The sequence below is a fragment of the Myiozetetes cayanensis genome, unplaced genomic scaffold (genome assembly GCF_022539395.1).
Source record: "Myiozetetes cayanensis isolate MyiCay16 unplaced genomic scaffold, myiCay2020 scf28, whole genome shotgun sequence".
Lineage (NCBI taxonomy): Eukaryota > Metazoa > Chordata > Aves > Passeriformes > Tyrannidae > Myiozetetes > Myiozetetes cayanensis.
This window is the reverse complement of record NW_026087499.1, coordinates 6,790,962-6,801,639: the sequence shown is the minus strand read 5'-3', so window position 1 is coordinate 6,801,639 and position 10,678 is coordinate 6,790,962. Positions and strand designations below refer to the sequence as shown.

The window sequence follows — 10,678 nt, the reverse complement described above, 5'->3', positions numbered from 1 at the left end:
AAACAAAGGCGATTAAACCCGCCGAGGGTCAGGCGTCCCTCAGGTGACATCCCCACCCCTCGCAGCACCCGGAGGACAGGGCCAGCACCTGCAACCCTCGCCTAAAATAAGAATGAAAGGCAATTGTTCGGGCTAAACAAATAAAACCCTTCAGAAGGAGAAATCAGCCCCCGCCGAGCGCTGCGCTGGCACAGCCCCAGCTCGGCTCCGGTGTCGCCCTGAATATTTCAGTGCGTGGGTTTAAGGGTGACCGCTCGCATCAGCGTCTCTCTGTGCTAACGGGGGGCCCAACCCCACCCCTGGGCTCCTTAACAAGCGCCTCTGACCCCGGGGGTGTCTCGGGGTCCCCCCGCTCCGAGCCGCGCTCCATCCCCGGCGGCGCGGCCGGACCCGCGCACGCCCAGCGCGGCTCGCAGCCCGGAGGTGGGATTAAACCAGGCTTTGGCTGATCCCCTCCCAGCCGCCAGGCTTTATAAATCCCCTCGTGCCAGCCCGCACAGCACCCGAGGGTGCCCCTGGGGCCGCCGCGATGGCCCAGCAGCGCCGTGTCCAGCTGTCCGTCCAGCGCCCCACCAGCACCGTGTGCGTGCTGGGCACGGAGCTCTCCCTGGATGTCGCGGGGTAAGCGCAGGGCACGCTCCGGCTGCTTTTCTAACCTCTCTTATCGCTCTAATCAACGTGTAAAAATAGCCCAGAGCGGGGAGGGGGAGACGCTGCTGCTCTTGGGGGGTGTTGCCAGGGGATACCGAGGACGGGGATGCTCCAAATATCACAGCGGGACAGGGACCCCTCCCGAGGGAATTTTGGGGTGCAAAAAGCCCCGGTGGGAGCTTTAACGCCGAGTTTCACATCCCGGCCGGGATCCACCTGAAAAATGATGAGTATTTCCGTGTTTTGGAGGAATGCGGAGAACGAAACCATCCCTGCGGGGCCGACCGGGCGACACCTCCCGCCGCCGTTTCTTTGGCTCCAGCCCCAAAATTTCGGGAGCTTTTCCAGCAGCAGGTTTTGCTTTTTGTTCCCTTAAAAACCCGGCTCAAGCCGCAGCAGTTTGGGGGCTTTATTTTCCCGAATGCCTCCAAATCCACTGCCGGAGCATCCCGCCCGCCCCGGGGTGGGTTTTGCCCTCTTCCCGAGGGATGGATCCATATTTCCCTTCTCCCGGGAAGGGATTTGCACTCCTGGGCCCATCGCCCGCGGCCTCTTGCGGAGTGAAACGAGCTCCGACCTGCCCAACCATTAAGGATTTGCTTCGTTCTTAAGGGATGTCACCGGTTAGGGCTCGTTGCCGGTGGAAATGCAAATATTTGGGATGCCCGTGGCAAAAATCCACCCCGAACAGCTCCAGGGTTGTGCCGGGACGGGATATCTCAGGATTTATCACAGCTGGGTTTCACAGCCCAGCGCTTTGGATAAAGCAGTGAAATGAAGGGAAAGCACAAATCAAAAACGGAAATGAAAATTTTTCAGATGAAAAGTTGTAAATAAAACCCCGGAAATTAAAAAAACACAACACATACACACACAAAACCCCAAAAAACCCAAAAAACCACAACAAAAAACCACACAAATGTTAAAATTTCGAAATACAATCCAAAATAAATTTGGAAGTAAACATTAAAACAAACAAACAAAAAAAGATAAAATGGAAAAAATTGTCATACCTTTTTTTTTTTTTTTTCATTTTGCAAAATTTCTTGTCACGAATATTTCAAGATTTGGGACGTTTTGGGGGGATTATTGAGTTGAATTTTATGGGATTTGCTACCATTTCCCATTAGGGGACTGGCTGCATTTGCAGCTCTTCCTGCAGTGGGATATCCCTGCATTTTGTGCCTGTTGGGGGTTTGCTGCCGCCAAGATCCCGGGGTTTGTTCCCGTTGCCTTTTCCAGGGCTCGTTGCCTCCGGCAGGATTTCCCTGATCCCTAATCGCCTTTGGCGGGATTTGGTGCAATTGCCTTTTGCAGGATTGGCTGTAATCCCGTTTTGTGGGATTTGGTGCCACTGCAGGTTCCAGGATTCGTTGCATTTTGTGTGACTTGTTGCAGGATTTGTTCCCTATATTGGAGGATTTCTCCCAGTTTCATATCCCAGGACTTGTTGCAGTTGCATTTTCCGGGAGTGGTTGAATTTTTCAGGACCTCTTTCCACTCTAAATGTCAGGATTTGTCCCATACTGAAGGATTTATCCCCATTTCATACCTCAGGGCTTGGTGAAATTATATTTTTCTGGGAGTAATTGTATTTTTCAGGACTTTTTGCCATTCTAAATATTGGGATTTGCTCCATATTGAAGGATTTATCAGAGTTTCGTCTCCTGGTACTTGTTGCAGTTATATTTTCCAGGATCAGTTGCACTTCCCAGGACTTTCTGCCACTCTAACTCACAGAACTCGCTGCACTTTGAGGGATTTATCACAATTACACCCCTCAGGACTCTTTGCAGTCGCGTTCCATGAATACTCAGGAAGAGTTCAGAAACATAGTTAGGCAGAAAGGAAATTAGAGAGACAAAGGCATAATTTGAACTCAATCCTGCCACTTCTGTCAGGGATAATAAGAAGTGCTACCACAAATCCATCAACAACAAAAGGAGGGGCAAGGAAAACCTCCATTCCTTGTTGGGTATGGGGGGCACAGAGTCAGCCAAGATGAGGTCAAGGCTGAGGTTTTTAACACCTTCTTTACCTCAGTTCTCAGCAGTCAGACAGGTTGTCCTGAGGACAGCTGGCTTCTGGAACTTGTAGACAGAGATAAGATGCTGAACAGCCCCCCTGTAATCCAGGAGAAAACAGTTTGTGACCTGCTGAGCCACTTGGATCCTCACAACTCCATGGGACCCGATGGGATCCACCCTGGGGTGATGAGGGAGGTGGCGGAAGAGCTTGCCAAGCCGCTCTCCATCATTTACCAACAATCCTGGCTCACTGGAGAGGTCCCAGATGACTGGAAGTTGGGGAATGTCACACCAATCCACAAAAAGGGCCAAAAGGAACTCCAGGCCTGTCAGCCTGACCTTCGTGCCTGGCAAGGTTACAGAGCAGATCATCCTGAGTGCAATCACACAGCACCTACAGGATGGACAAGGGATCAGAGTCAGCCAGCAAGGGGTTAGGAGGGCAGGTCCTGTTTGACCAACCTGATCTCCTTTTATGACCAGGGGACTCCCCTGGTGGATGAGGGCAAGGTGTGGATGTGCCTCCGTGGACTCCAGCAAGGCCTTGGACACCGTCTCCCCCAGCACACTCCTGGAAAAGCTGCAGCCCAGGGCTTGGACAGGGCACTCTGTGCTGGGTTAGGAACTGGCTGGAGGGTCCAGAGTGGTGGGAACGGGGCTACATCCAGTTGGGATCCGGTCACCAGTGGTGTCCCCCAGGGATCAGTGCTGGGCCCAGTTCTGTTTAATCTCTTTATGGACGATTTAGATGAGGGGATTGAGTCCACCATTAGTGAATTTGCAGCTGACACCAAGCTGGGGGGTGTGTTGATGTGCTGGAAGGCAGGAGGGCTCTGCAGAGGGACCTGGACAAGCTGGATCCATGGGCTGATTCCAAGGGGATGAGGTTCAACCAGGCCAAGTGCCGGGTCCTTTGGCCACAACAAGCCCCGGCAGCCCAAGGGCTGGGGACAGAGGGGCTGGAGAGCAGCCAGGCAGGGAGGGAGCTGGGAGTGTGGAGGGGCAGGAGCTGAACATGAGCCAGAGTGTGCCCAGGGGGCCAAGAGGGCCAAGGGCTCCTGGCCTGGCTCAGGATCAGTGGCAGCAGGAGCAGGGCAGGGATTCTTGGCCTGCACTCAGCGCTGGGGAGGCCACCCCTGGAGTGCTGTGTCCAGCTCTGGGCCCCTCAGGTCAGGAAGGACATGGAGGGGCTGGAGCAGGGGCAGAGAAGAGCAAGGAGGCTGGGGAAGGGACTGGAGCACAAGTGCTGTGAGGAGAGGCTGAGGGAGCTGGGGTTGTTGAGCCTGGAGAGGAGGAGGCTCAGGGGAGACCTCAGCACTCTCTGCAACTCCTGACAGGAGGTTGTTCCCAGGTGGGGGTCGGTCTCTTTGGTCTCTTCTCCCAGGAACCAGCAGTAGGACAAGAGGGCTCGGTCTAAGCTGTGCCAGGGGAGGTTTGGGTTGGATATTAGGAAGGAATTCTTTCCAGAGAGTGTGCTCAGCCATTGGAATGGGCTGCCCAGGGAGGGGTGGATTCACCATCCCTGGAGGTGTTTAAGGACAGGCTGGATGTGGCATCAGTGCCATGGGCTGGGAACCACGGCAGAGTTGGATCAAGGGTTGGACTGGAGGATCTCAAAGGGCTTTTCCAAACCAGCTGATTCTGTGATTCTGTGATTTTCCAGGACTTGTCTTAATTCTAAATTGCAGGATTTGTTCCATATTAAGGAATTTATCCCAATGTCATGTGACAGGGTTTGTTGCAGATGCATTTTTCAGGACTTGTTGCAGTTCTAAATTGCATGTTGAAGGATTTATCCCAGTTTCATATCATAGGCCTTGTTGAAGTTGCATTTTCCAGGGGTAATTGAATTTTTCAGGACTTGTTTCCCTTCTAAATGTCAGGGTTTGTTCCATATTGAAGGATTCATCCCAATTTCATATCCCAGCACTTCTTGCACTTGCATTTTTCAGGACTGGTTGCATTCTTGCACCATTTGTTGCTATTCCAAATTTCAGGATTTATTCCATATGGAAGGATTTATCCCAGTTCAACATCCCAGCACTTGTTGCACTTGCATTTGCTAGGATTATTTGCATTTTTGCACCACCTGTTGCTATTCCAAAAGTCAGGATTTGTTCCACACTGAAAGACTGACCCCAAATTCACCCCCCAGCACTTGTTACCGTTGCATTTGCCAGGATTAGTTGCATTTTCCAGGACTCAGAGCTGCTCTAAACTGCAGGATTTGTTCCACACTGAAGGATTTTCCACACTCTCACACTCCAGCACTCATTGCACTTTCACTTTTCAGGATTCACTGCTTTTTGCACCACTTGTTGCTGTGCTAAACATCGGGATTTGCTCCCTATTGAAAGATTGATCCCGAATCCACCCTCCAGCCCTTGTTGCTGTTGCATTTCCCAGGCTCAATCTGCCTTTCCCCCTCTTGCTGCACAATTCCTTGCATCCCACCGGCCTCCCTGCACACCTCAGGGTGTCCCCTCGCTGCCCAGGGCCAACATTCCAGGGATCCCCCCCCTCACTGTGCTTCCCACCCCTCCCAGCTCCGCTCCCAAGGACGCTGTGGCCTTCCACGTGCAGGGCACGCCGGGGGTGAAGCTCTACGTGGTGCACGACTCCCAGAGCATCAAACTGCCCTCCAGCGTGGCCCGCTGGCCCCTGGGCACCCACCCTGAGGTGCTGCTGGCCATGGACACCCTCAGCAAGGACGTGGGGGACGAGAAGGTGGGTGTGGGCGCTCCGGCAGGACCCGGTGCGTGCTGGCGCCCGTGCCGAGCTCCCGCTCCTCGTTGCAGGTCAGGATTTCTTATTTCAGGGAGGCCGGAGGGGTCCCCGTGGGCAGGGCCATGCTGTACCTCACCTGCGTGGGTAAGTGAGGGGGACACCCCCACGCTGTGCCCCTGGGGGGGTTTCCCCTCCGAACCATTGTCCCTTTTCCCGCAGAGGTCTCCCTGGATGCCGACACCGGCCGCAGTGGGGCCGTGAGCAGGACGCTGCTGGACAAGGTACCAACGGGGAGGGGGGATCCCTGGGATTGGGGAGGGGGTGGGATGGGGGGTTGACCCTGGGGGGACACCAGGTACACCCCCAAAGCTGCTCTGTCGCTGCCCTCTGCGAGTGGACAGAGGAACAAACGTAACCAAGGGTCATGGATCGAGATCAGGACCGGGAGAGATCCCTCACCCATCACCTCCTGGAAACCAGACCCAAACTGGGGACAGGAACTGAGTTATTACTGACCAGAGCAGAGCAGGAGAATGAGAAGGGAAATGCACCCTAAAAACACCTCCCCCCACCCCTCTCTCCTTCCCAAGCTCTCCCTCCCCCCTCCAGCGGCACAGGAGATGGGAATGGGGCTGCAGGTGGATTTGACCCACCCTGGCTCTCCCTGGGCTGCAGGGGCTCAGCTGCCTTTCCCTGGGCTTCCCCATGGAATCTCAGGGGAATCTCATCCCTGGTCTCTGGAGCAGCTCCTGCCCCTCCTCCTGCCCTGCCCTGGGCTCTGCAGATCTGTTCCTCTCACGTATTCCCATTCCTCTCCTCTCTGTACCCAATTCCATGGGGGCAGGAACCTTTTCCTTTTGGCTGTGTTATCCCAGAGGGGTTCCCACCACCTCTGCTGGCTCAGCCTGGAGCAGCTGGAATTGGCTCCATGGACCCCAAACCCCCGCTACCAAACCCTGTCACACCAACCCAGCACGGGAGGATTGTGGTGACACCCCCACCTTGCTCTGTGTCCCCCTCAAGGCAACGTGGACGTGGGGTCCTGATGGACACGGGGCCATCCTGCTGGTCAACTGCGACCGCGACGATCCCCAAGCGGAGACGCCGGATAACCGGGACACGGCCATCCGCTCCTACAACGGTGCTCCCATGCCCCAAACAACCCACCCTGTTCCTGGTTTTCACCCAAATTTTCCTTCCTAACACCCTTTCTCCCTTCCCCCCCCAGACCTGAAGGACATGTCCCAGATGGTGCTGCGGACACGAGGGCCCCGCACCATCTTCACCGGCCACCGGCTCCTGCTCCACGTGGACTTCAGCGACTCCGATAAAGTGGGAGTTTTCTACGGTGGCAGTGAGTGCTCAGCACGGGGATCTGGACCACAGACCCCCAAATTACTGGGCTTCAAACCAAACCCTTGAGGCAGAACAAGGACTGCATCCCATAGGGGAGGGAGGGTTTATTCATGGCACGGTGGGATTTTTTTCCACCACGGGGTTAAATGGGAGTTTTCGGAAGGTTTTAGGCAAAGAAGTGTTGAAACGCTGCAGGACAGGGGGTGACTGTTCAGGGGGCTTGTACCCACAGACAGTGTGGCACTGGAGGAGTACAAACACGTGCTGGGGGGCTCCAAACTCTCCTACACCGTCAAACCCAGCCGGCACCAGGAGGAAAGCGTCTTCTACGTGGAGGGACTCGCCTTCCCCGACGTCGACTTCTCCGGCCTGGTGGCTTTCCACGTCACGCTGCTGGAGAGCCCCGAGAAGGTACTGCCTGGGGGGGGTTGGGATGAGCCATAACAGGGGGGAGCAGAGCCCAGATGGTTCGTCCCCCCCTCCCAGGGGCTGCTGGAGACCCCCATCTTCACCGACACCGTGGTTTTCCGCGTGGCTCCGTGGATCATGACCCCCAACACGCTGGCACCTCTGGAGGTCTTTGTCTGCAGGTGGGTGTTGGGTGGGTGGCTGAGCCCTGTCTGGTGCTGGCTCAGCTCCCACATCTCATTTTTCCTCCCAGCGTGGATGACAACAAGGATTTCGTGGCAGCCGTGAGGGCTGTGGCTGAGAAGGCCAAGTGCCCGCTCACCGTGTGCCCGCTGCCCGAGAACCGCCACGACCGCTGGATCCAGGTGGGTGCCCACCCCCCTCCTCCACACAGCAGCTCCAGGAGGGCTCTCCTCGACCTTCTTCATCCCTTCTCCAGGATGAGGTTGAATTTGGCTACGTTCAAGCCCCCCACAAGACCTTCCCCGTCGTCTTCGACTCTCCCCGGGACCGGGGGCTGAAGGATTTCCCCATCAAGAAAATCCTGGTACCAGCCCCTTCCTCCTCCCCTCCTATCAAGGCAAAAAGCTTCACAAACCCATAAAAATGAGGATAAATGTTTTCCTTTCTTGCATTTTTGGGGCTGGGAAGAGCCAGCACGGGGTGGTTTGGGAGCACTTTGGGTGCCAACAGCTTTATTTCTTTGTTTATCACAGAAGCTGCTGAGCTGGGAGGGACCAAAAAGGCTCGAGTGCAATCGTCCTCATGTCCTCCTTTTTCCCCTTCCAGGGCCCTGATTTTGGTTATGTGGCCCGACAAGCTCCAGAGGGAGCTTCTGACCTTGATTCTTTCGGGAATTTGGAGGTGAGCCCCCCCGTGACGGTGAGGGGCAAGGAGTACCCCCTGGGCCGCATCCTGATCGGGAGCAGCTTCCCCAGGTGAGAACCAGGACGGAGGGAAATCCCCCCAAATGGGGTTTCACGCCCCATTTGAGGTTGGTTGCAAGCAGAGCATCCCTTTGGGCACCCCAAACTGTGAGTTCCCTCCCCGGTCCCCCCCAGATTCGGTGGCCGGAGGATGGCAAAGGCCGTCAAGGATTTCCTCGTGGCCCAAAAAGTGCAGGCGCCCGTGGAGCTGTTCTCGGATTGGCTCCATGTCGGCCACGTGGATGAGTTCCTCAGCTTTGTCCCTGCTCCTGATAGGAAGGTAACAGATTCCAGGGGGGAAAAAAGGTGTGGTGGGACCTTTATAACCCCAAAAAAATTCCTCCCGTCTCCCTCCGCAGGGATTCCGTCTGCTCCTGGCCAGTCCCAGCGCCTGCTACCAGCTCCTCAAGGAGAAGCAAGAGGAGGGATACGGAGAGGCTGTGATGTTCCAGGGTAAGGGGAGGGTGGGAAATGGGACTTGATGGGCTTAGTTTCCCTTTTTCCTGCAAAACTTGCTGGGGGGGGAAGGATGTGCCCTGAAAGTCAGGGCAGAACTGAGCGGAATTAATGAAAGGCTGCATGGATTTGGTTTCCCAGCTGGGGCTGGAGATGCTGCTGCCCCTGAAATGGGGGAGCTCCTGGATCAGACCCGGCAGTGCTATCCCAAATGTTCTGAGGGAGGGATTCCTGCCGGGCTCTCTGTGCTGCAGGGCTGGAGGAGGTGCCCAAGCCGACGATAAACGAGATTCTGACCAATGAAGGGCTCCGGAAATTCAATTGCTACGTCCAGGTGAGGAAGGAGAGCAGGGGGCTCTTTTCCACCCCTCCCTCCATGTCCTTCCATCCCTCCAGCCCTCTCTCCATCCCTCCACCCATCCCTCCCTCCATCATCCACCCACCCCTCCATCACTGTGCCTCAATCCATCCATCCATCCATCCAACCACCCCTCCCTCTGTCCCTCCCACCCATCTGCCCACCTATCCCTGTGTCCACCCCTCTATTCCTTTGTCCATCAACCCTCCTTCCATCCTCTGTTCACCTCTCCATCCCTCCATCCACCCATCCTTCCTTCAGCTGGCTGCCCATCCCAACATCCAACCCTTTGTCCCTCCATCTCTCCATCCCTTTCCCTCCCTTTATCCCTTGATGTCTCCATGCTCTTATCCCTCCACCTCTCCATCCCTTTGTCCATCTTTCCCTCCCTTTGTACCTTGATTTCTGCATCCTTTTGTCCATCCCTTTGTCCCTCCATCTCCCCACCTCTTTGTCCCCCCATCTCCTCATCCCTTTGTCTCTCCATGCCCTCATCCCTCCATCTCTCCATCCTTTTGTCCATCTTTTTCCCTCCATCCCACCATCCCCGTTTCCCTCCCTTTGTCCCTCCATCTCCCCCTCCTTTTGTTTCTCCATCTCTCCATCCCTCAGTCCCTCCATCCATCCCACTCTCCATCCACTCCTCCCTCCGTCCCTCCAGAGCTGCATCAGCTGGAACAGGGACATCCTGAAGCGGGCACTGGGCCTGGCCGAGCCGGACATCGTGGACATCCCGCAGCTCTTCCACGGGGACGTGGCCTCTGGCGCCGAGGCCTTTTTCCCAGACATGGTAACAACCACCCTCCCCCTGCCCCTGCCCCGCCCCGGGGGGGGTTTGGGGTGGGGTCTGAGCGTGTTTGGCCCTGCAGGTGAACATGCTGGTGCTGGGCAGGCACCTGGGCATCCCCAAGCCCTTCGGGCCCGTGGTGGGCGGGCAGTGCTGCCTGGAGCAGCGGGTGCGGGAGCTGCTCGAGCCCCTGGGCCTCACCTGCACCTTCATCGACGACTATTTCTCCTACCACGTCCTGTCTGGGGAGGTCCATTGTGGCACCAACGTCCGCAGGAAGCCCTTCTCCTTCAAGTGGTGGCACGTGGTGCCTTGAGGTGGTTTCAGCACCAACCCTCCTCCTACTCCTCCTCCTCTTCCTCCTCCTCCTCCAATCCCACCCCCACCCCTGCAAGTGCCTTCAGTGTTGGAATTAAAAACGGGCTGTGGTTCCTTTGGAGTTTGCTGGGGGATGTTTTTCTGGGGGTTGTGAATCTTCCAGCACAGGAACAAATGTTCAGCTGGTTAAACTGGGAGGGGGAGTAGTGGTGAGTGGGGTTACAGAGTCCCTGCCTTGCTGTCAGTGCCAAAATGCACATGGGCACGTCCCACATGCACAGACATCACGGAATCATGGAATGGGTTGGGTTGGAAGGGACCTTAAAGCCCATCCAGTGCCACCCCCTGCCATGGGCAGGGACACCTTCCACTAGCCCAGGTTGCTCCAAGCCCCGTCCAACCTGGCCTGGGACACTTCCAGGGATCCAGGGGCAGCCACAGCTTCTCTGGGCACCCTGTGCCAGGGCCTGCCCACCCTCACAGGGAAGGATTCTTTCCCAGTATCCCATCTATCCCTGCCCTCTGGCAGTGGGAAGCCATTCCCCCTTGTCCTGTCCCTCCAGCCCTTGTCCCCCAGTCCCTCTCCAGCTCTCCTGGAGCCCCTTTAGGCTCTGGAAGGGGCTCCAAGGTCTCCCTGGAGCTTCTCTTCTCCATGTGAACAATC

At 56.2% G+C, this 10,678-nt stretch overlaps 1 protein-coding gene across 1 annotated transcript; it reads left to right on the top strand.

The window, feature by feature from the left end:
* Positions 1-448: 448 nt before the first annotated feature.
* Positions 449-10,135, top strand: LOC126643697 (protein-arginine deiminase type-1-like). The gene is made up of 16 exons (XM_050322253.1): positions 449-621; positions 5,225-5,405; positions 5,477-5,549; positions 5,625-5,686; positions 6,429-6,546; positions 6,634-6,759; positions 6,994-7,172; positions 7,248-7,351; positions 7,423-7,534; positions 7,609-7,716; positions 7,959-8,107; positions 8,231-8,375; positions 8,455-8,548; positions 8,806-8,885; positions 9,571-9,699; positions 9,779-10,135. Exons 1-16 carry the CDS (start codon positions 530-532, stop codon positions 10,010-10,012), a joined length of 1,986 nt encoding a protein of 661 aa, XP_050178210.1. The 5' UTR covers positions 449-529; the 3' UTR covers positions 10,013-10,135.
* Positions 10,136-10,678: the final 543 nt, after the last annotated feature.